The sequence below is a fragment of the Rhinatrema bivittatum genome, chromosome 2 (genome assembly GCF_901001135.1).
Source record: "Rhinatrema bivittatum chromosome 2, aRhiBiv1.1, whole genome shotgun sequence".
Taxonomy (NCBI): Eukaryota; Metazoa; Chordata; class Amphibia; order Gymnophiona; family Rhinatrematidae; genus Rhinatrema; species Rhinatrema bivittatum.
This window is the reverse complement of record NC_042616.1, coordinates 369,318,819-369,344,897: the sequence shown is the minus strand read 5'-3', so window position 1 is coordinate 369,344,897 and position 26,079 is coordinate 369,318,819. Positions and strand designations below refer to the sequence as shown.

General features: G+C 48.8%; 1 protein-coding gene across 8 annotated transcripts in view; it reads right to left on the bottom strand.

Annotated features, from left to right (window-relative positions):
* The window catches only part of LOC115084722, a 664,924-nt gene that overhangs the window by 439,373 nt on the left and 199,472 nt on the right, over nt 1-26,079 (bottom strand). For all 8 annotated transcript variants that reach the window (XM_029589949.1, XM_029589957.1, XM_029589951.1 and 5 more), the window contains one exon: nt 25,775-25,911. In XM_029589949.1, coding sequence (XP_029445809.1) covers nt 25,775-25,911 — 137 coding nt within the window. The remainder of the gene's footprint in view (nt 1-25,774; nt 25,912-26,079) is intronic.

Here is a 26,079-nt window from a genome sequence, read left to right as displayed (position 1 = left end):
TTGTAATGCAGGTCTGGGTATTTTCAGTATGCCTGCATAATGGCTTGCTTATGAGCGAAGTTCAACATTATTGTGATCACTATTCTCAGTCGCAGCTCTATTTCTTTGCGAGGCCCGAGTCTGTGTGCTCTTTCAATCGCAAAAGCCTGGTGCAGGTCGGGTAGATCCAAGCTTTCCAGGAGCCAGGACACTAGAAAAGTACCCAGATTTTTATCCTCAATAGTCTCCAGGAGTCACAGGAACCGTAGATTAGACCGTCTGGATCTATTCTCCAAATCATCTAATTTATCTTCGTACGAAGCAACCATTCTCTCTAGGGCTGCCATCTTAGCCTCTTGTGCCGTCATGTCGTCCTCGAGAACAGAGATTCTACCCTCCGCCTGTTCTATTCTAGGGTTGATATTTGCTATAGCTTGCTTTACTTCTTGCAGCTGGGGGGCTATACCGGTAAGCTTTTCTTCCAGCGCCGATAATACCACATCCTGAATGGCTGCTAAAACTGCATGGTTTATATTCATCGGCTCCCGGCAGGGACACCATTTTGGATTCCGTGCCTCGAGGTTTTTCTCTCTTTTTTCAACCCCCGTACGGGCAGACCTGATGGAGACACGTGCCCTGATAGAAAACCAGGGTATAATGCCTGAAAAAGTTCTTTAAATAGCCAAGGCACCCGGAACCCAAGAAGAAATGTCCTCTCTATCTCATCCCGTCATGTGACACCCCCCGGAATTATTTTTCTACTCATTGAATAATTAAGCTCTGGAATTTGTTGCCAGAAGATGTGAAAGCTATTAGTGTACCTGAATTTAAAAAAAAGGTTTGGGAAATTTCCTGGAGGAAAAGTTCATTAAACATTAAGATAGAGTTGCAAAAATCCACTGCATATTCTCAGGTTAAGCAGCTTGGAATCTATCAGCCTTTTGGGATCCTGCCAGGTACTCGTGACTTGGCTTGGCCACTGTTGGAAACAGGATACTGGGCTTGATGGACCTTTAGTCTGACCCAGTATGGCAAGTCTTATATTCTTATGCAAGTTAACATGACCAAATTCAGTGAAAGCTGATGGAGAGCTTTCAGGTTTATGGGCATAAGGGGACTTCAAGCCGTGTCGACACCATATGGCTCAAAAGAAGTATAAGTGACCCAATCTGATGGAAGAACATACATTCCTTCATCAAAGTTTTCATGTCCTGGAGAGATAACATTTAAGTACTGACTTTATCACATCCTGTCACCAGCCATTCATCTCGACATGAGCAGATACATACGTAGACCACGGGGGAAAATGTAACTAGTGAAGATCTTTGGACAACGAAAAAGCCAGAAGTAGCAAGCCATTGGCTTTTGAGCATTCATCCACCCTCCTGCTTTGAAAAACGTGCCATACTGGAGTGCATGTTTCCCAGAACAACGCTTTGAACACTCTGTGTAAAACTGAGTAGTCTGTGTTGGGCCTTTCTGTGTAGAATGCAACTGTTTTATATCCTTAAAGATAAAAAGGAGAGCAGGAATATAACCATGCGCTACAGCTGTTGGGAAGAAAAAGCTCTAATGTTCATTGGTGAAGGAATGACTTACCCTCAAGATGCAATCGGGGCATCCAAGTTGGTCCAAATGATCAATGATAATGTGCTAGAACATGGAGGAAGCATTAACTGTAAGCATGTTCTATAACCTTCAGGACTCGACGGTCCTTCAATAATTTTCTACAAGGAACAGTGGAGAACTAGCCTCCATGCGACAGAAATGCTCAGAGCCCCATCAAAAATTGGGGCCAGGTGCTGCTCCTTAAGTCTTTGAAAGAGAATATCACTGGAGGAGGCGATATCAGTCCACCTACTATTGACATGCAAGCACTGAACCATATGAGGCTGATAAGTTGCTATATGAACATTCCAGCGAGGGTTATGGAGAATGCTGTTCCTCAATATCAATGAAGAAAGAAAAAGGGCTTTTTCATTACTATGTTGTCTAGCATATTAAAATGAACCAAGGTGGTCAGTGAACCACCATAGGATCAGGATTACTGCTAAAACTAAAAGAATCTCATCTGAATGACTCCAATCACCTTCAATCAGAACTCTGGGGTAAGAGGGCCACTCACAGTCACAAGAGTTCATCTGATCAGGGAAGAACAGGGTTTCTTTAAAATGGAGAAATTACTTACCTGAATTTCGTTTTCCTTAGTGTAGACAGATGGACTCAGGACCAATGGGTATAGCGTACTCCTGTTAGCAGTTGGAGACGGATCAGATTTCAATCTGACGTCAGCCCTAGTACATATACCCCTGCAGTAAGTGCAGCTCTTCAGTATTCTCATCGAAAAGCATTGTGGATATATGTATGACTGAATAATTTGAATAACTTGATTAACTTTATAACTTGGATAACAATTAATTTGAACTGGTTGAATTGGTTATAGCTGGAGACCGCCAGTGCCCTCAACCAAGAAACGTCGACACCCGGTACGATGGGTGTCCTAGATGAAGGAAAGCATGGCTTACCCGTGAATCACTCGCTCCAGGGGATGTCCCCCGAGAATTCCATGAGTAACAGCAGCCGCGGGTGGGATGCTGAGTCCCTCTGTCTACACTAAGGAAAACGAAATTATCAGTTAAGTAATTTCTCCATTTCCTAGCGTGTAGCAGAAGGACTCAGGACCAATGGGATGTATAAAAGCTACTCCCGAACTGGGTGGGAGGCTGCCCGTGACCCACTTAGTACTGCCCTTGCAAATGCTGTGTCCTCCCGAGCCTGAACATCCATGCGGTAAAACCTGGAGAGGGTGTGGATGGAGGACCATGTCGCTGCCCTGCAGATCTTGGCGGGTGACAGCATCTTGGTTTCCGCCCAGGACACTGCTTGCGCTCTAGTAGAATGGGCCTTGGCTTGTAAAGGCGGCGGCTTGCCTACTTCTACGTATGCCGCCTTGATGACTTCTTTGATCCAGTGGGTTATGGTTGCTCGTGAGGCCGCTTCTCCTTGCTTCTTCCCGCTGTGAAGGACGAATAGATGGTCCATCTTTCGTACGGATTCTGACCTTTCCAGGTATTGGACTAGGAGCCTGCCAACGTTGAGATGGCGTAGACATCAAGCTTCTTCCGAATTCTTATGCTCATCTGGTGATGGTAGAGACATGGTTTGGTCGAGATGGAAGTGAGAAACCACTTTCGGGAGGAACGACGGAACTGTGCATAACTGGATGGTTCCCAGGGTGAGAGTCTGAGGAACGGCTCTCGGCAGGACAGTGCTTGTGGCTCAGACATACGACGGGCCGAACAGACTGCCAGCAGGAAGGCTGTCTTCAATGTTTATAGTCAGAGAGACAGGCCACGGAGAGGTCTGAAGGAGGATCCTGCTAGGAAATCTAGGACCAGGTTGAGATTGATTGATTTATTTATTTATTTATTTATTTATTTATTTAACAGTTTTATATACCGACCTTCATAGTAAATAACCATATCGGACCGGTTTACAATAAACAAAGAATATAACTGGGGTAACAATTCAAGTAAACAAAAGTAAACAGTAGGTAGGAATGAGTCAAAAGTTACAATTACCAGGGTAAGCGAACTTGGAAGCTTGCAATAAGCTGGAAAGAAGATAAGGCAGGAAATAAATATGAAGTTATATCATAGGGCGCACGGGTTGAAGCTTAATGGTGCTTTAACCTGGAAGATTCAGAGTCCATTCGTGAAGTGTAATCACCATAACGGGTAAGCGTGAGGACAACTAGTGATTATCTGGTGGGTCGGCGAAGGCTTGGTGAAAGAGCCAGGTTTTGAGTCTTTTTCTAAAAGTTAACAGGCAAGGCTCCACTCTAAGACTTGAAGGGATGCTATTCCATATGGATGGGCCAGCTATCGAAAAAGCTCTGTCTTTGGTCATCGAGAGGCGTGATGCTTTAGTAGGGGGAAATTTCAGGGTGCCTTTTAGAATATCTCTAGTTGGTCTGTTAGAGGAGTGGAGTTTGAATGGGATTTCCAGGTCGAGTTGAAGATGATGATGGATAGTTTTATGTATTACGGTGATTGATTTATATAGGATTCTGAAATTAACTGGTAACCAGTGTAGGTTCCTGAGGATGGGAGAGATGTGTTCGCCACGACTGGTACTTGTCAGCAATCTCGCCGCTGCATTTTGTAACATCTGTAGTGGTTTGACAGTGGATTTGGGGAGGCCTAGGAAAAGGGCACTGCAGTAGTCTATTTTGGCGAACAGTAGCGCCAAAATAGACTACTGCAGATTTCAAAGAGGCACTGGCCACTTCAGGGGTGGTCGGATCTGCTTGACTCCTTTCAGAAAGCGGGAGACATCTGGGTGAGAGGCTATGCTGCCGCACTCGCTCTTGGTTCCCTAGCATGACAATGCGGCCACCTGTACCTTGATAGAGTTGAGAGACAATCCCTTCTGTAGACCGTTCTGCAGCAATTCCAAAATCGCAGGAATTTTGACAGAGCGTGGTATGATGTCGCGGTCCTCGCACCAGGCTTTGAATACTCTCCAAATCCTTATGTATGTTAGGGATGTGGAGAACTTGCGTGCTCTGAGTAGGGTGTCAATTATTACCCCTGAGTATCCGCTCTTCCTTAGGCGAGTCCTCTCAATGGCCAGACCATAAGAGAGAATCAAGCTGGATCCTCGTGGAGGATCAGTCCCTGTTGGAGCAGGTCTCTGTGTGGAGGTAGCGGCAGGGGGCTCGCTGTCAGCAGTCATCGCATGTCTGAGTATCACGGTCTTCTTGGCCAGTCCGGGGCCACTAGATGTACTGGTCCCCTGTGCTGTTCTATCTTGTGGATGATTGCGCCCAATAGGGGCCACGGTGGGAAGGCGTATAACAGAGTCTCCTGTGGCCAGGTCTGTACCAGGGTATCGATTCCCTGGGACTGGGGTTCCCACCTGCGGCTGAAGAAACTGGGTACTTGGGCATTGGACCGGTTTTCCAGGAGGTCCATGGTTGGTGTTTCCCAACGGTATACTATCAGTTGGAATGCTGTGGTCGACAGCCTCCATTCTCCTGGATCTAGACTTTCTCTGCTGAGGTAGTCCGCAGCAACGTTGTCTTTCCCGGCAATGTGGACGGCCGAGATCACTTGAAGATCCCATGACATTAGGAGATCTATTTCCAGAGACACCTGTTGGCTTCTGGTTCCTCCCTGATGGTTGATGTAGGCCACTGTTGTAGCGTTGTCCGACATTATTCTGACCGCTTTATCTCGGAATCTGCGAACGAACCTTAGGCAAGCTAGTCTGACTACCCGGGCTTCTAGGTGATTGATGTTCCATCCCGACTCCTCTTCGTTCCATTGCTCTTGGGCGGTTAGCTCCTGGCAGTATGCTCCCCGTCCTCGTAGGCTGGCATCCGTGGTGAGTAGGATCCAGGTTGGTGAGGATAGTCTCGTTCCGTGGCTCAGATGGGCTTCTTTTAGCCACCATCGTAGTTGGGCCCGAACTCTGTCCGGGAGCTGAAGCCGTACAGTGTAGTTCTGGGACAGTGGATTCCATCGTAATAGTAATGGCACTACTTCCAGTGTGGATGCCATGAGGCCAAGAAGTTGTAAGTAATCCCATGCTGTGGGGCAAATTTCGCTCAACAGGGTTTGTAACTGGGTCATCAGTTTTGGATCTCCTGGTCAGTGTCAGGATGACCTTGTCTTGTTTGGTATCGAACCAGACTCCCAAGTATTCTAGAGATTGGGAGGGCTGCAAGCAGCTCTTGTTTGTGTTGACCACCCACCGAGGATCTCCAGTAGAGTTTTGACTCTGTTGGTTGCCTGGTGGCTTTCTTCTGGGGATTTCGCTCTGATCAGCCAATCGTCTAGATAAGGGTGCACGCGGATTCCTTCCTTCCTCAGTGTTGCTGCCACCACCACCATGATCTTGGTGAACATCCGGGGTGCAGTGGCTAACCCAAAAGGTAGTGCCTGGAACTGGTAGTGAAGATCCAGGATTGAGAAGCGTAGAAAATGCTGATGCTCTTGATGGATCGGAATGTGTAGGTAGGTTTCCGACAGATCCAGGGATGTAAGAAACTCTCCCAGTTATATCGCCCTTATTACAGAGCGTAGGGTTTCCATGTGGAAGCAAGGAATCTTCAGGTGACGGTTGACCGCCTTGAGGTCCAGGATGGGTCTGAACATTCCTTCTTTCTTGGGGACAATAAAATAGATGGAATAATGTCCAGTATTGATTTGTTGTGGAGGAACCGGTGCTATAGCCTCTAAAGGCTAGCAATCTGGTCAGTGTAGCTTCCATGCCATCCTCTTGGAAGGGTCGTGGCAGGGAGATTCCACAAACTTGTCCGGAGGGAGGTGGTGGAAATCCAGGTAATATCCCTCTCGAATGATGGATAGGACCCACTTGTCCACAGTTATCTCGACCCATCTTTGGTAGAATAGGGCAAGTCTGTCCCCTATGGCTTCTTCTTTTGCATGGGTCGGCTGCTTTTCATTGTGGGGTGTGGCGGGGCCAGAGCCCGAGCTGCCTCCCCTTTTGTTGTGCTTGTTCCGAAAAGACTGACTCCGGCCTGCGGGGCGGGCTACTTGATATGTGCTTTTATATGGGTTGAAGTGCTGTGATCCTCTGCCCCTGGAGGTTCGAGGGAAGGATCGCTGGTTTCTCTTATTCCTGTCCTCCGGTAGCCGCGGCAGTGAGGACTCACCCCATTTGTTGGCTAGTTTCTCTAGTTCGCTTTCGAACAGGAGTGTTCCCTTGAAAGGCATCCTTGAGAGTCTCGTTTTGGAGGATGCGTCGGCCGACCAGTTTTGGAGCCAGATTTGCCTTCTGGCTGGCACGGCGAATGACACTCCTCTAAGCTGCTGTGCGTACCAGATCAGAAGCAGCGTCCGCGAAGAATGATACAGCTGGTTCCAGGATCTCCCCAGAAGTGTTGTTCCTGGGTCTGTGATAAGCAGGCGCGTGTCACCACGGCACAGCAGGCCGCGATCTGTAAAGACATAGTGGAGACGACAAAGGACTGTTTGAGGATAGATTCCAGAATTCTGTCTTGAGCATTCTTGAGTGCTGCTCCTCCCTTCACCGGGATAGTAGTGCGCTTCGAGACCGTGCAGACCATGGCATCCACTTTCGGAGATGCCAGGAGATCTCTGGCGGCTGGGTCCAGAGGGTACATGGCTGCCAGAGCCTGGCCCCCTTTGAATGTAGTTACTGGGGCATCCCATTCCAGGTCAATTAGTTGCTGGACGGCTTGTAATAGTGGGAAATGGTGGGAGGTCTGACGGAGCCCCTCTAATAGTGGGTTCATCTTAGGTTCCCCCGAGGCACTTGTGCCCGGGATAGCAAGCTCTTTTAAGCTGTGTGTGACCAGGTCTGGAAGCTTGTCCTTGGTGAAGAAGCGTCTTATGGTTCGGTGGGGCTCTGTCCCCAGAGGGAGTTCCCTTCCTCCAGGTGTTCTGAGTCCTCATCTGAGTTGTCCGTGTCCCCGAAGGTGGGGCTTCTGGGCAGTGGGATCACTTCCCTGGGCAGAGAGGGTCCCGGCATGTTGAGGTCCTCTGGTGGAGCCTGTGGCCGTATTATAGGAGACCCTGGTTGCATGAGGACGAAGGTATGCAGACCTTTGAAGAATTCTACCCAGGAGAAAGCTGCTGGGTCTAGACTAAGGGGCGCCATTGTCCCTGGGGAGCCCCGTTTGGGGAGGGGGGGGGTCCCGCTGTGCAATGCTAGGTCCAGGGTACTGCTCGAGAGGCTGGAGCCCGGTACCGGCTGGGGAGGGCCATGAGTTGGATCTCCTAGGGCCTCTTCGCACTGTATACACAGGGCTGTGGCCTCCACATGCTGTGCAGCTCTAATATGGCATGCTGGGCAAAGGCCCTGAGCTTTGAGTTTATTTTCCAGTGGTGCCATGGCTTGTACGCGTAAAATACAGTTGTGTGCTCCGGTGCGCGCAGGTCGAAGTTATGCGCCCAGCACAGTAAGCGCGTGGCTGTGTGCGTCGCTTGTGTGCCCGGTACTTGGGCACGCGATGTTGTGCGCACAAGGTATTTGTGCGCAAGGCTCGCTTCTGTGTGCACAGATTGAAACGGCAGACAGGGTGGTAAACAGAGCAAAATGGTGATGGCAACCAGGCGGACAATATGGCGACCATTTCAGAGGGTTTCGGATCTGACCGGGGTCTAGCCCTGCTAGGGCAGATCAATCCAGTGGCACTGGTCCCGGCTGGTGACCTGTGCGGCTCTTTGAGATTCGGAGACCGGAGACTTAAATAGATTTCTACCTTACCTGGTCTCGGCCCTTCCCGGTCTCGTTCCGGGCAGTCTCCGACTGCTGGGGGAGAGGGAAAATACCTTCACCGCAGCGCTCGAGGTTGTACCCGCTACCTCTCAGCCTCACCCGATGACGGAGGCTAGGTCCCGCCGAGGGTCGGCCGCCGAACCAAGGCTTACCTCCGAGGGATCGTGGAAATCACCTCGGGAAATCTCAACTGGGGGAGGGACCCAATGAGTGTCACCACAAGAGAGCGGGGCTCGTCTGTAGAGGTAAGATTTCTTATTTTGGTTTTCTTTGGTAAAATTACTCTAACGCTGTGCGAGCGTGCATAGAGTCCCTAACTGCTATGGAGACGGAAAATACTGAAGAGTTGCACTTCCTGCAGGGGTATATGTACTAGGGTTGACATCAGATTGAAATCTGATCCGTCTCCAACTGCTATCAGGAGTACACAATACTCATTGGTCCTGAGTCCATCTGCTACACGCTAGGAAATTTAAGGTTAGAGGGATCATGATCCTGATAAGATGGTAAGCAAGATGGGACCTTGCTGATATTGGATGAAGAACAGGGACTCCCCTGAAAATACGCCTGTCATCTTCTAATGCCTCTGACACTTTGAGGATGCCCCAGATGTACAGTGTCAAGTAAATAACATTGACAAGGCTCTGTAAGCGTATACGAAACAAGATCCCTCACTGAGATAGGGTAGACTTCTATTGAGACCATAAGGGAAGGTGGACCCTATGCTGTGGTGCAGATGGCACAACCTACAGAACAAACCTCCTAAGTTCATACCAGCAGCAGGCAGATGAACCTTGGGACAAGACTGGACAGGAGCTTCACCTATACCAGTTAGTTGGGATCTGGGGGCTGGCAGGAATTAAATCAGAATAAATCAGGATATGGAAGATGGAGAGTCCGGGCTCAGGCTAGGTCAGGGCAGGCAGCAGATGCGAGTTGTCAATATCAGTGTCCAAGCTAAGGTCAGTGGCAGGTAGCAAGCAAGAAATGGTCAGTGTCCAGGCTAAGGTCAAAGGCAGGTGACAAGCAAGAATGGTCGATAACCAGGTAAGGTCAATGACAGGCAGCAAGTAGACAAATTATAGTTAAGGTCCCGGCAGAGGTCAGACCCAAGTAGTCAGTCCGAGGGGAAGCATGGAGCACAAGAACATGGATGAGACACAGCAGCTAGAGAGATACTGCAAGGCAGAATAGACATGATGAGGCGGGGAGAGGCTGGAAAGATGAGACAGGATAGGTTGGACACAATGAGGCAGGGCAGACAGGTCAGAGTAAAGCAAGGAAACAAATGTTGGCAACACGCACTGCTTGGATGGCAGGAGACCCGATTCTGAGGCATCTGCTGGTTCTCCAAGGAAACCTTATATAGGAGAGAAGACACTCTACAAAGATTGCTGACTCTGAAGGCGATCGTCCCCGTGCTGTCGGAGGAATGGGGGAAGGGATGGTACTCCATGTATTTCGTGGTTCCCATAAAGGAGGGCACTTTTCGACGCATCCTGGACCTACAGAAGGTGAATTGCTGCTTGAAGGTGCCCCGTTTTTGAATGGAAACACTTCGAGCAGTCATTGCAACGGTGCGAAAGGGAGAGTTCCTTGCCTCCTTGATCTCACCGAGGCATATCTACACATCCCGATTCGCAGCACTCACCAGAGATTCCTATGATTCAAGATCCTGGGTCAGCATTTTCAGTTCCGGGTACTGCCGTTCGGACTGATGACAGCCCTGCACACCTTTACCAAGGTGATGGTCGTGGTGGCGGCGGCCCTCCAGAAGGAAGGGATAATGGTCCACCCTTACCTCGATGATTGGCTGATTCGAGCCAAGTCAGAAGAGGAAAGCGAGAAGGAGGAAGTGACGTCACGCTCCATGCACGCAGCCTAAACCTTAGGCTCCGTGCCCCGCGGTCCCTGCAAAGCCGGCAAATAGCGACGGGAGCCTCGAAAAATCAAAATAATTAGCTTACCGGCAATCGGAAGTTGGGCTGCAGCTTATTATAATGACGGCCAAGAAAAAAATACCGGACCTGCGGCGCTTCTCATATCTGCAGGAGCCGGAGGAGGAAGCCACCAAAATGGCGTCTGAGGTGGAGGTAGAGGAAACGGAGGGGGCTGTGCACGCGGCGCGGGAACGGGACTGTGACTGCCCTTCCAGGGCTGAGATGCGCGGGTGGTTTGTGGAACTGCGGCAAGACTTAAAAAATTATAAAATGGAGGTGACTGAGATGATTGCAGATCTCAGAGAGGAGACTGCAGAGCAGGGGAGGCGCCTGGAAGAGCTGGATGTGCATTTGGATACGCAGGGGGAGAGCTGGCTGCAACTTAAGAAAGATCAGGAAAATTTACAGCTACAATCCCAAGCCCTGGTGGACAAACTAGAGGACATAGAAAATAGAAGTCGACGCTCGAACATCCGCATACGGGGAGTGCCGGAGACGGAGGATTATAGTGACTGCATGGCTGTTGTGGAGCGGCTCTCCAATTTCTTTTTGGATCAGGATGCCACGACCAGCGAGGAAGAAAGACCTACGGTGCAGATAGACAGAGCGCATAGATCGCTGGGGCCTAAGCTGGCTAACAGACCTCGGGATATAGTGGTCTGCTATCATCAATTTGCACAGAAGGATCGAATCTTCATGATTGCCAGGAAGCAGCGCTCGTGGCAATGGGAGGGCCATGAGATCGGGGTCTTTGCGGATTTGGCGGCACTGACGCTGAAGAAGAGACAGGAGTTTCGATGCGTCACTACTAAGCTTATAGCAGCTAATGTACGGTATTGCTGGCTTTTTCCCGGGGGCATCTCCTTTCAACTACAGGGGGTGACCCATAGAGCTATTACTGTCTCTGAAGCGGCAGGGATCCTGAGAGACAACGGCATGCCAGTAGATTTGCCAGCTACGGAGGTTCGTACAGCGCATCCTGTGAAGCCAGCTACCTACCTGCCTACCCGGTGGCAGAGGGTCCAGAATGGGAAGAGGAGGTTGCAGCGAAGCTCCGCGGGACGAGATCGGATAGAGCCGCCAGCTTGAAGCTTCTCCGGAGTGAAGACGGATTGCAGTTGGACACTTCAAGATCGGTTTTGTTATGCACTGTCGTTGGATTTCTACAGTGAAACTTTCTTGTTATAAAGGTTCCCGGTTCCGTTCTAAAGTTCAGGTTGGAACTGCTAGCTGGCATTTAATGTGACATTTTGATATTCGACCGCAGGGGCGGAGGTGGGGGTGACTATGCTTCCTCCTGATTTAATTCTTGGGATGAGGGCTTTATCCCTGGCAACTGGAGTTGGGGGGGGGGGGGGGGGAGGAGGGAGGGGGGAGGGGAAAATGTCTTTACACACACTGCTTCTTTGTTGTGGGGGGCAGGGGGGCATGCAGGGGCCGGTTCTGGCAGTTACAGCACACCGTCGCAGGATCTACGTCTTTGGAGGCTTGATTTTTGGGGCTTTAAAATGGTATACTATCTTCATGAATGGCTCGAAAGGTTGGAGAGGGCGATCAGAGTCACTTGGACTGTGCTGTCCGGGTATGGGACGGAGAGGTGGGTGTATAGATGGCGACGCTTAAGTTTCTATCCCTGAATGTAAAGAGACTTAACACACCCCGCAAGAGACAGCTACTATTTAAGGAATTAGGGCGCCTTCACACAGATGTGATATTCTTACAGGAGACACATCTGAGAAAACACCATCAGCGATTGCTAAAGTCTAACAAATATCCACATCAATATTGGGCGGCGGCTACCCCCACTCTGAAATACACAGGGGTAGGAATCCTGTTACACAAGGACGTGCCTTTTGAATTCCTCCTATCTAGGTCGGACCCAGAGGGGAGATACGTAGTGGTTAAGGTACGAGTGGGTGGGGAAATATTTTCCTTAGTTTCGATTTATGGACCCACGGTGCATAAAGATACCTTTTATACTGACCTGAATGAAACCCTATCCGCTGTTTTGGAAGGCCAGACGGTGATAGGAGGGGATTTTAATATCACGGTGAATCCTAGATTGGACACATCTAAGGGCCAGAGTACAGATCCCAAATCGGCTAGAATAGCATTGAAAACCTTCATTAAGGATCAGGGGCTGGTGGATATATGGAGGCATAGAAATCCAACTGATAGAAACTACACCTTTTATTCGACACCTCACGAGAGCTACTCCAGATTGGATATGATTCTGAGTTCTAGAGCCACCTATAATAGGGTGGATGGGGCAGACATAGAACCTATAGTGTGGTCAGATCATGCCCCCATCTGGGTATCCCTACGCCTCTGCGATGAGGATAAGGGTCATAGATTCTGGAGGTTTAACGATTCCATCCTTCATGATGAGCAGTTTGTTTCCCAAATCCAAGAGGAGATAGGGGATTACTTAACTATTAATGACAATGGGGAGGTGAATGCGATCACTGTTTGGGAATGCTTAAAGGCGGTCCTTAGGGGGCGTTTTATAGCACGGGCGGCTTTCCTCAAGAAAAAGAGGGAACAAACACGGGCTACACTCATTCTTCAACTTAAAGGGATGGAACGCCTCCATAAGGGTACGGGTCCTCGACGGGTGTCTTATTCACAGATTGCCACCCTTAAGAGTCAAATAGCAGCTATCGACAATGCGACCCTGGCTCATCAATTGGAGTTTATGCAACAAAAATATTTTGAAGGGGGCAATAAGGCGGGGAGGCTGTTAGCTCATGTACTCAAGAAGAGACAGGCTCAATCGATCATAACTAAGGTCAAGCTGGAGAATGGTTCCATGGTAGGGGACAACAAAGCTATTAGACAACGGTTTTTACAATTCTATGCCGAACTATATGCACAGGACGATACTATCAATTCAGAGGGTATTTTGGGGTATCTGGCCTCGGTTCCTTTACCGGAATTAACGGCCGCACAACAATTTATACTGGATAAGGAGGTTTCCGAGATTGAAATTTTAGCCGCTATTAAAGCTTTAAAATTAGGGAAATCACCGGGACTTGACGGTTATACGGGGCGCTTTTATAAGGTTTTCGCACAACAATTGGCGCCAATCTTGGTCAATTATTATAAGGCGTTGCGGCATGAGGGTGTTCTTTCCTCGGCAGCTAACACTGCGGGGATTACGGTGCTACTTAAGCCAGGGCGAGATCCCACACTTTGTAGTTCCTACCGGCCCATTTTTTTAATTAATTTGGATCTCAAAATATTGGCTAAAATCCTGGCCATCAGACTGAACGGTTTTATAGCAGACTTGATCCATCCCGATCAGGCGGGATTTATCCCAGGGCGGCAGGCCAGTGATAATATCCAAAAGATCATGGATGCTATATGGTGGGTGAAAAAGCAGGGCTCTGCGGCTCTGGCGTTATCTGTCGACGCAGAGAAAGCCTTTGACAGGGTCCACTGGCCCTATCTTTTTTCTGTATTGCGGAAAATGAAATTTGGGGAACCTTTTCTGCGGTGGATAGAGCAATTTTATACGCAGCCTTGTGCTCGTATTAAAGTTAATGGCGGCTATACGGCTGCTTTCTCGGTAAGGAGAGGTACGCGACAGGGTTGTCTGTTGTCCCCCCTATTATTTGCTATTTTCCTTGAACCGTTGGCTATTAAGATACGGGGTACCGCTCATATTAAAGGGGTAGATGTGGGCCAGCTATCAGCCAAAATGTCTCTGTATGCTGACGATATTCTGTTTACTATCACTGACCCGGAGTCATCACTACCTCCTTTGATTGATGAGATGGAAGCCTTTGGACGGGTATCAGGTTTTCGGATGAATTGGGATAAATCCGAGATTCTGAATATTAATGTCGAGCCCTCATTAGCGACCAAGCTCCGCAGACAGTATAAATTCAAGTGGGCACAACAAAAAATAAAATACTTGGGTATATATTTAAGTGTAGACATGAATATGTTTCAATTAAATTATGAGGCGTTATGGGCTCGAATATCTCTTGATCTGGAGGAGTGGAACAGATACCGGATCTCATGGTTGGGACGCATTGCGGCAGTTAAAATGATGGCGTTACCTAGGCTATTGTACTTATTCCAATCTCTACCTATTCCAGTACCGAAACAGTTTCTCCTTAAATGGCAAAATCGGATCTTGAAATATATATGGGGAGGTCAGAGACCGAGGGTTGCAAGGTCCACCCTATATCGGTTTAGGGGACAAGGAGGGTTGGGAGTTCCCCATCTGGAACGATATTATTTAGCGGCTAAGTTTAAACTGATTGTAGACTGGCATAGAACACAAGAATTAAAACCTTGGATACAACTTAGTCAGCAACTTTTAGCTGATATTCCCCTCACTAGCTTTATATGGCAACCATCCACCACATGGCGGCTGCGCCCAGGAGAGGTGTTACCGCCCTCCATGAGACTTCTGTTGCAGGTATGGGAAGCTAATCGACACTTATTAGTGGGTACCAAGGCTTATCACCAGAGAACCTATTTATATGCGAATAGTACGTTCCCAGCTGGATTTACTAACCCAGCATTTAGGGAGTGGAGACAGAAGGGAATTCTTACTTGGAGTTCCTTATGGGGTGGAAGGGCTTTTTTATCCTTCTCAGAGTTGCAGACTAACTTTGGTTTACCATCGGAGGGTATCTTTCCATACCTACAATTGCGACACTTCGCACTAACTCATATGTTACCAGCTGTGTTTCTCCAAGGTAAATCAGCTTTTGAAAAATTGTGTGTACAAGCGGACAACGCTCCGCATTTGATGTCTCAGATTTATTCCTTATTGGGTACTCAGCTGTTCAGCAAAACAAAACAAATGCTGGCTTGGGAAACTGATCTCCAATACCCACTTACGCAGAAGGAATGGGAGGGGATTTTTGGGAGATTAGGTAAGGGGTTAATAGCGGCCTCCATGAGGGAAAATGCTGTTAAGTTACTATATCGCTGGCACTATTGTCCGGTACAATTACATAAGATGAAACGTCTACCCTCTGATATATGTTGGAGAGGGTGCCAGCAGAGGGGTGATTATTTGCACATGTGGTGGACCTGTCCGAGGATTGTCGATTACTGGCGAGAAGTTGAGGAGTGGCTAGGGAAGCTTTTCTCGGTGCCGATACGATTGACCCCGGGCCAAGCGCTTTTGGGGCAGGAGGCGTGGATACTGGGTGGTTATGACAATCGCCTGCTCTCCTTCATTTTAACTGCAGCTAGATTACATCTTGCACAATTGTGGAGGGCAGAGCACCTTCCCACGCTTCGGGGAGTACAAGACAAACTACAAAAAATATATACCCTAGCTGAAATAACGGCGTTTATACACAAAACATATGGGACATTCCTACGAATATGGCGTAACTACAGGCGGTGGCAATTATCTACCTAGAATACCATAGTACAGGTGGCTATCTAGACATTTGCTCAACAGAGAACTTTATGGGTCACAACGATGGAGTGGTGTGGGGACAGGGGGGATATCAAGGTAAGGGGGGGGGACAGAGGTGGGGGGAGGGGAGGGAACAGATCAGTAAAGAGACGCATAGCTGGTGTTAAAAAGTTTTATTGATTGTTTACTTTCGCGTACAACTTACAAAAGTCTGAATTGTATGTATGATTACACCTAATGTTGTCATTTTTCAAGCATTGCTCTGTTAATATATCATACATACAATAAAAATTTAAATAAAAAAAAAAAAAAAAAGAAGAGGAAAGCGAGCGGACAGTTCTTGGTGTATTCCATTGTCTCCAGTCCCTAGGCTGGGTAATCAACGAAGCAAAAAGTCATCTGACTCCATCACAGTGTCTGGAGTATTTGGGAGCTTGTTTCGACACCCTACAGGGCAGAGTGTTTCTCACGAACGGCAGGATGTAGAAATTGCAGCAACAAGTGCATCTTTTGTTACAGCTTCCAATTCCCGGAGTGTGGGATTACCTACAAGTTCTGGGGATCATGGCTTCGACGTTTGAATTGGTGCATTGGGCCTTTGTTCACCTGAGACTGTTGCAGAGAGATCTACTGTCGTGGTGGGACCCAGTGTCGGAGCAATACCAGTTAACCCTGCCTTTGTTGCAGCGAATCAGGTCCAGCCTTCTATGGTGGCTGTCGGAAGACAACTTACAGAAGGGGATGCCCCTCGAAGTCCCGGATTGTGTGATCGTGACAACGGATGCGATTCTTCAAGGCTGGGGAGCAGTGTGCCTTGGTCATGCGGTGCAGGGAACCTGGTCCTTACCCAAACGGTCATGGTCTATCAATCACCTAGAGACAAGGGCAGTCTGCAAAGCGTTAACGTTCCAGTCCCTGGTGCAGGGAAGAATGGTTTGAGTCTTCTCGAACAACGCCACCATGGTGACATATCTCAATCGCCAGGGAAGAACCAGGAGCCCGGCTGTGGCACAGGAAGCACACCTCCTCTTCCTTGGGCAGAATTTCATCTGGAAGGCATTGCAGCCTCTCACGTGGCAGGTGTGGACAACGTGCAGGCGGACTTCTTCAGCTGTCAACAGCTGGATCCCGGGGAGTGGGAACTATCCCGGGAGGCTTGGAATCACATTTGTGCCCAATGGGGAGTTCCCCAACTGTACCTCATGGTGACCCTTGTCAACGCCAAGACAGACCGGTTCTTCGGCCGAAAGAAGGAAATTGGGGCAGTAGGAGTAGATGCCCTAGTCTGCAAGTGACCAATCGGAATCTTCCTGTATGCCTTTCCTCCATAGAAACATAGAAATGACGGCAGAAGAAGACCAAACGGCCCATCCAGTCTGCCCAGCAAGCTACGCACTTTATCCATTTTTATTTCCCTTTTTCTCTCCCATCTGTTACTATTGGCTTCCAGTACCCTCCAGCCCTAATTCCCCTCCACCCCACCACCAATTTAGAGAGCAGCGCCGTATCTGCATCCAAGTGACATCCAGCTCAATTAGGGGTAGCAACTGCTGTAACAAGCAGGCCACACCCTTGCCCCATACTCTTACCCACCCCTGTTATTTTTTGTTTTTTTTATTTTTTTTTTGGAGATAGCAGCCCTCCATCCTTCCGCTCCGTGAAGGTGGAACAATAACTACTGGCCACTGGCATCCCGCTCCGTGAATGCCTTTGTGGCTACTGCCACTCCGTGCAGTGTTTGAATGCCTCTGTGGCTACTGCCGCTCCGTGCAGTGTTTGAATGCCTCCACTTTATTCACGCCCTCTAGACTTGATGGATCCACAGTGTTTATCCCACGCCCCTTTGAAGTCCTTCACAGTTTTGGACTTCACCACTTCCTCCGGAAGGGCATTCCAAGCATCCACCACCCTTTCCGTGAAGAAATACTTCCTGACATTGGTTCTTAGTCTTCCTCCCTCTGTGCTTCGCGAGCTTCTGAGCCAGAAATGCTTCATGCACATGCAGCACAAATTCAGTTGAAAATTCCCCCGGTCCCGTCTCGTCACTGCTAGAATCAGTGTCCGTGTCTCTCGATTCCTAAGGTCTCGGAGTCCGCGCAGTGGAGGACAGCGGGGGAGGGCCATCCTTGGAGACCTTTTCTACAGGGTGCGCAGTGGGGGTTGGGCTCCTTCCATTAGACCCAACTGCCGAGCCTGACCTGCATGCAGACTTTTTAGGTTTGGTCCTCTTGTCTGAGGCCCCTTCCCCACCCAGTGCACACTCCGTGCACAGTGACAGGGTGTCTAAATAAGCTGACCATACCCCACAAGCCTTATAGGGTTCCACCAGAGGAGTTTCTGCCATGTTCCTCCTGCAAAAAGAAGCATACAACTCCCTCATGGAAGAAGACAGGTGCTGCCACCCAGCCCTGGTGACCCCCACGAAAAACGCCGCAAAAATCGGCCCCATGAACGCTGGGGAGCCGCATGGGAGGTCAAAAAAACAAAATGGCCACCGCAGTAAAAATAGCTCTGGATCCAGCGGTAAAAATAAGGCAGAGATCCTAAAAGCGTCCTCGGAGGTTCTTACTAGGGCTGAAACACTCTCCTCTCCTCTTCAGGGGTCTGCCTGGCTCTGCACCACCAGGCAAACTGATTTCCGGGAGCCACAGTGAACAGGAAACTTGGAGCTGTTTTTTTTTTACATAAAAACTTTAACTTCTAGTAACAGAAAAAAATAAAGCCTAAGCTAAGAATAAAAGAAAAAAATCCCCAAAGGGGCTAATTCCCTGTACTGCACACACTGAGGGAGAGCCTTCGGGTCGCTGAGGGAGCCAGTCTCCTGGCTATCAGGGGACCCGGTACCACACAGGCTAGCACCACCGGCTCTACACTGAACCTAGTACCTCAGGGAGCAAGAAAAATCCATCTCACACAGAGCTGCAGGTATACACGACCACCATCTGCTGGAGTCAGAGAAATATTGATGAGCTGCAGGTGGCACACTTGGGATACCAGTGCCTCAAAGCTTTGCTCTCTGATTCCTGCACTATTGTTGCATGAAAATTCAAAGAAAACATATGAAAATATGAGATATAGTGTGACTAATGAAGAAACAGCACTGTAAGTGCAAGAATTGCACTGTGCTATATGAAGTCACCTTTTCTCTTTCAATAAATATTTAGGGTCACAATTGTTTAATATATTGTTGATAATCTGGTGCAATATTTGCTCTTTCAAAGTTACCACTGCTCCTTTGGTTCCCTTCCTGCTCAGTCTTCCAGTTTGGAGGTACAGCCTGATCTAGCAGGATCTTACTAGTACCAAACTGAAGAAACAGCAAGGAAGGCTGTCTAACAAAGCCGTGAGGGTAGCAAAACAGGATTAGCAGCCAGATGTCCAAACTGGATTTCTTTATTGAGCAGTAACACAAATACGTAAACAAGCCCGACTCTGACTGGTTTTGTATGCGCAAATACGGGACAGAGGTGCTACCGCTGACGCTTGCCACCGCAAGTACATCCAATAATATCGGCACATGAATCCCTGTGCATTTGTGAGTGAATGAGAGGCAGGGGCACCACTGCCCGTACGTGTTTTTCAAAGTCTGTTTAATAATCAGCAGCTATAGAGTCTTATTTAAGACCTGGATATTTATTAATCAAAACACGACACAAGTTGAGCCCCTGATGTAGCCCCATTGAAAGAGGGCGAAACTCGGTCAGAGTCGGGCTTGTTTACATATTCGTGTTACTGCTCAATAAAGAAATCCAGTTTGGACATCTGGCTGCTAATCTTATTAGTACCATACATCTTCCATTTCTTTATAATCATCTTGACCATGATCCGAGAAATATTGAAAGACTTTGTAATTCTTACACACCTATCCCCAAGAACAGTGCACACCTGAACATTCCACTCCTCAAATCCATCCCCGCCACCCTGTCCAAAATAAGAGGGAAAGAAAGTGTTGCTTACCTGTAACAGGTGTTCTCACAGGACAGCAGGATGTTAGTCCTCACATATGGGTTGACATCATCAAGATGGAGCCCAATCACGGAAAACTTCTATCAAAGTTTCCAGAACTTTGACTGGCCCCAACTGGGCATGCCCAGCATGGCACTAACCCTGCTGCCAGCAGGGGTCCCCCCTTCAGTCTTATTTGATAGCTACAGGCAGTGCTGAAAAAATAAAACAACAAAACGTTGCAAACCCAACACTGCGGGGCAGCGGGCAGGTTTCGTGAGGACTAACATCCTGATGTCCTGTGAGAACACCTGTTACAGGTAAACAACACTTGCTTTCTCACAGGACAAGCAGGATGGTAGTCCTCACATATGGGTGGAGTACCGAGCTGAGGATGTCCGAACATGCACCAAATGTACCCAACGGCGTGCAACAGGCACAACAACTGGGGTGGAATTTGGTAGAGAGCATCCTGAACCCCACCGGGCAGGCGGAAGGGTGTTGGTACGTCACACTGGAAATAAGTTACACAGGACAGACTGGCCGAAGATGGAATCTTGTCTTCCGGCTTTGTCCAAGGAATAGTGGGCTGCGAAGGTATGGAGAGAGCCCCAGGTGGCAGCCCTGCAAATGTCAGGAAGCGGCACCGATCTTAGGTGTGCTACTGATGTCGCCATGGCCCTCACAGAGTGTGCTTTAACACGGTCTTGAAAAGGAATGCCTGCTTGCTGGTAGCAAAAAGATATGCAGTCTGCCAACCAGGAGGAGAGAGTCTGCTTATCCACAGGTTGCCCTAATTTGTTGGGATGGAAAGAGATGAATAACTGAGTGCTCTTCCTGTGGGCAAGTGTACGGTCTAGATAGAAAGCTAGAGCCCGTTTACAGTCAAGGGTATGCAGAGCCTGTTCCCTTGGATTGGAATGGGGCCTGGGAAAAAATGTAGGTAGCATGATGGAATGATTAATGTGAAACTCCGAAACTACCTTGGGTAAAAACCATGGGTGAGTGCGGCGTACAGTCCGGTCCTGCAGGAGTTTAGTGTAAGGCGGATAGGTAACTAGGGCCTGTAACTCACTAACCCTGTGAGCTGAATTGATAGCTAAAAGGAAAATCACTTTCCATGTGAGATATTTTAGGTCACAGGAGTGAAGAGGCTCGAATGGAGTTTTCATGAGCCGACCAAGAACCAGATTAAGGTCCCAAGAAGGGGCCGGAGGACATAAAGGTGGCTTGATATGGAGCAAGCCCTTTAAAAATCGTGTTACGAGGGGTTGTACTGATATAGGGACATCCAACACCTTTATGGAAGGCGGCTACCACACTGACATGCATTCTGATGGAAGAGGTTTTTAGACCTGACTGACAAATGCCAGAGATAGTCCAAAAACCTTGGGATTGGACAGGAAAAGGGATCAAGGGACTGCGAGGTGCACCATGATGTGTACATTTTCCATTTATAGGAATAAGATTTTCTTGTGGAAGGCTTCCGTGAAGCAATCAGGACACGAGAAACCGAATCTGAAAGGTTAAGTGGTTGAAGGATTAACCTTTCAACATCCATGCAGTCAGGGACAAGGCCTGAAGATTGGGATGGCGTAGGCATCCGTCGTTTTGAATGATCAGATGCGGGTCCGTTCCGAAAGGAATGTGCCTGCGGATGGAGGGATCCTGGAGTATGGGAAACCACACTTTTCATGGCCAGTGAGGTGCTATCAGGATCATGGTTCCTTCGTCCTGACGTAGCTTCACGAGAGTCTTCAAAAGAAGAGGAAGTGGAGGAAATGCATAGAGCAGACCCGTTGCCCACGAGAGGGAGAATGCATCTCTGGGCTGAGAGCGCTCGCTCCGAATGAAGGAGCAGTAATTGTCCACTTTGTGGTTCTGAGGGGACGCAAAGAGGTCTGTTTGGGGGTATCCCCATTGGCGAAAGACTGAGGTCGCTAGCGAGGGGTTGAGAGACCACTCATGTGGCTGGAAGACGCAACTCAGTTTGTCTGCCAAGACATTGTCCACGCCCAGCAAGTAGGTGGCCCTGAGGTATATCGAGTGGGAGAGCGCTTCCGCCCAAATCTGCGCAGCTTCCTGACACAGGAGGAAGGAGCCTGTGCCTCCCTGCTTGTTGATGAACCACATGGCCACCTGGTTGTTGTTCTGAATCAGGATGACGTGATTTGATAGGCGTTCCTGAAAAGCCCTGAAAGCATATCGCATTGCTAGAAGTTCTAGGAAGTTTATTTGATGTTTGTCTTCCTCTGGAGACCAAGATCCTTGTGTCTGTAGATTGTCCACGTGGGCTCCCCACCCGAGATTGGAAGCGTCATTGGTGAGAATGAGTTGAGGATCTGGCACTTGAAAAGGCAGTCCCTGGAGGAGATTGGTCTGATCTTTTCACCAGGCGAGAGACAGACAGAGTGAGTTGGTGATGTGGACAATGGTCGACAGAGGCTGAACAGCTTGAATCCATTGTGACCTCAGAGTCCAATGCATAATTCTCATGGCCAGGCGGGCCATTGGTGTGACATGGACAGAGGACGCCATGTGTCCTAGCAACTGGAAAGCGAGGGCCACGAGTGTTAGCACTCGTTGTCGAGGTAGAAAGGCTTTTGCCTGTAAAGTGTCCAAGTCTGCCCCAATGAACGACAAGTTTTGAGATGGGATTAAATAGGATTTCCCGTAATTGACAAGAAATCCTAGAGAAATTAGAGTGTGTAGGGTGAAATCGAGGGATGACCGAGCGGCTTGCTGGGTTGGAGCCCTGATCAACCAGTCGTCCAGATAGGGGTAGACGTGCACACCTTCTTTCCTGAGGAAAGCTGCTACAACTACGAGGAATTTGGTGAAGACTCTTGGAGCAGACGCTAGGCCGAAGGGAAGCACTCGATATTGATAGTGCTTTGGGCCTACTAAAAACCTGAGGTACTTGCGATGAGTTGGAGTGATCGCAATGTGTGCATATGCGTCTTGGAGGTCCAGAGAGCAGAGCCAGTCTCCACTTTGTAGAAGAGGTAGAAGCAAGCCCAAGGTTACCATCTTGAACTTTTCCAGCTGGAGGTACTTGTTGAGAGCACGTAGGTCCAGAATTGGACGAAGCCTCCCGGATTTTTTGGGGATCAAAAAGTACCGGGAATAGAGCCCTAGGCCTTGCTGCGAGAGTGGGACGGGTTCTATTGCTCTTAACTGGAGAAGAAGGGAAACCTCCTGCTCCAGAAGGACAGAGTGGTCAGATACTCTCCATGCCTGCAGAGGTGGTGAGTCCGGTGGAAGAGCAAGAAAGTTTAGGTGGTAACCCTGAGCAATGATTGCTAACACCCATTGGTTGGTTGTGATTGACTGCCACATGTTGTGATAGTGGCATAATCGACCTCCCACTGGTATGCCTGGCAGAGGAATCAGGCTGCTGCTCTCCAAGTGAAAGTCAAAAACCTGAAGTAGGCCCCGGCTGGGGAGCTGCTTGTGGCTTTTGCTTTCGGGCCTGGTGAGGCTGAGGCTTTTGATAAGGCCTCGTAGTTCGGGACCTTGCTGGTGGAGGATAGTACTTCCTTGGACTGAAGAATGACTTCTTAGAGTCCTTCCTAAAGGGCTGTCTTGAGGGGAAGTCGGAAGGTATCGATGAGAGCTGTTTAAGGGTCTCATGATGGTCCTTTAATTCAGCTACCATTTGCTGGATTTGCTCACCGAACAGATTGTCTCCTACACAACGTAGGTCAGATAGCCTGTCTTGTACTTCTGGCCGAAGGTCAGAAGATTTGAGCCAGGCCCAACGTCTTGCCGAAATGGCAGCTGCAGACACTAGTAGAGGTGTCGAAGATATCGTAAGCTGTTCTTATCTCATGCTTTCCTGCCTCAAACCCTTTGTTGACAAGGATTTGAAGCTGGTCTTGGAATTGTTCAGGCAGGGTTTCAGAGAAGTCCTGTATCTGTTTGAAGATGACCCTATTGTATTGGGTCATATACAGCTGGTAAGCAGCAATTCTGGAGATGAGCATGGCCCCTTGGAACACTCGTCGACCAATATTGTCTAGGAACTTATGTTCCTTAACAGGAGGGATAGGTGAGTGAGGCTTCGTCCTTTTTGCTTTCTTTTGAGCCGATTCTACCACAACTGAGTGGTGGTCGAGCTGAGATTTTTGAAAGCCGGGGGCTGACTGCACTAAATAGGTAGTGTCAGCTTTTCTATGGACTGGGGCAATGAATCCTGGGTTTTCTCAGTTCTTTTTGAGGAGGTCAAGAAGAACTTGATGAATGGGAATAGAAGTGATCACTTTAGGGGCATCCAGGAACTGGAGCAACGCCATCATCTGGTGCCTATCATCCTGCTCCATCTGAAGCTGAAAAGGGACCAACTCTGACATTTCCTTCACAAAATTAATGAAAGAAAGGTCCTCTGGAGGAGAACGCTTTCTACTTTCAGAAGGAGAAGGAGGTGAAGGTAAGTCATTGGTGTCTGAAGAAGTATCATCACCCCAGGTGTCATCAGGATCAGGAAACTGACCTGTAGGACGAGAAGGGGGTTGGATACCCGAAGGCCCCGGCCGAGGCTCCGAGAAAATTGAAGGAATCGCCGGGGGCATCGAGAACAGCCTGGAGGGCATCGATGGCGCCGATGTACGTATCGCCCCCGATGAATGAATCTGTGGCGAGGGACGAATTGGCATCATAGGCTGAAGCATAATTACCGAAGGAGGAATGCGGAACGGTGTTTCTCCTCCCGATGAAGCTGTCAACGGGAAGCGCACTGGAGCCATTGGAGACCCGGGAACCACCGGTGGAAGGGCGGTTATGAGCGCCTCCATCTGGTAGAGCAGCGGTGCCAGCGCTGCTGGAATCGGGTCGATGACCGGTTCCACAATCGGTGCCGTGTCGGTGCTGAAGGGACCTGGACTCATTGCATCGCCTTGTCGATGGCCTCCTGGACCAGCCGGTCCAGTTCTACCCGGAGACCTGGAGCAAGCAGCCCCGGCTCTGTGACAGAAGAGGGAGGTGGAGGCACAGTCGGAGGGACCACCTTTACAGGTGGAATCGCGACTCCCAAACCCCGATCGGGTGAGGGTGGCCTCGATGCCCCGGTCGCAGGAATGGTCGGTGCCGTTCCTGGACGGGGTTTCTTCGATGGTGGCTCGGACGGTGGCTTCGCTGCCTCGACGGCCCGAGTCTTACGATGCCGATGTTTCTCCCTACGATCCCCTCGATCCTGAGGGGGAATAACGGGCACAGATGGCCGTGAAGACGTCGATGGCGGATGGTCACCGGACGGTGGTCGATGCTGGTGCGATGTCGACGGTGCCAGTTCCGATGACGTTGATGCGATGGACGGCATCGGGGTGTGAGCACGGAAGAGGAGTCCCATCTTCTCCATCCTTGCCTTGCGACCTTTGGGTGTCATGAGGGCACATTTGGTGCAAGTCAGGACATCATGTTCCCGGCCTAAACACAATACACAGACGTCATGAGGGTCTGTGATAGACATGGTGCGAGTACAGTCCATGCACCAGCGGAACCCCAACGCCATGGCCATAGAAAAAAAATCAAGCTGCAGGACGGACGACGGCCAGTAGGCTGCAAGGGCCAAACTCGACTGTAATCGACAGAAAACTGTCAAAAAACTTACTGGAGTACCGCGGCTAGAGAGAAATTAGAGGAGGGACCCCTGTGGGGCAATTTAATGTTAGTTAATTCCGTGAGGAAAATTCCTGTCAGGAATCTCCACAGAGCTCCTAAACCGCGAGGCTACTGCAGCGCGGAAAAAAAAGAGGACTGAAGGGGGAACCCCTGCTGGCTGCAGGGTTAGTGCCATGCTGGGCATGCCCAGTAGGGACCAGTCAAAGTTCTGGAAACTTTGATAGAAGTTTTCCGTGATTGGGCTCCATCCTGATGATGTCACCCATATGTGAGGACTACCCATCCTGCTTGTCCTGTGAGAATATCGATTCCAGGCAGTGATTGACATGCACTTCAGTTTTGTTTTTTGTATTGTTTTTCCCCAAGCATTTTACTACCATGGCTAGATTAGTGTGGCAAAAATTTAATGTGCACAGGCTAAACGTATCGCGTAGCAAGTTAAGCACAGTTATACCATCTTAAAATTATTATTATTTTTTTTTAACCATGACTTATTGCAAAGGTCCACCAATATTGTAATGTGCTGGGAGAACTTATGGTAAGAAAAAGTTTGGCTGCTACAAGAGTACATACATGAATTCTTTTAGACTTTAACACTGATATTGAAGAGAACTACACTTCACTGACTTACCAAGTATGCCAGTCTGTGTTTAGCACCACCAACATGCATGAACATATTAGTCAATCCTGCCTCACATTCACATAGCTTACAGTGGTATATTGTAGGAGAGTTGTTCCTTGACCGATATTCAACTATATACTCAAGACCTGTAGGAATAAGAAAAAACAGAATGAGCTCTTTCAAACTATATATACTCCAAGTCATATGTATAGTATGATTACATATTCCACATTCTTACATCTCAGTTTTTGATTTTTGAAACAATCCTCTCTCGTTTAATTTCATGTCAACATTTATATACCACTAACCAAAGA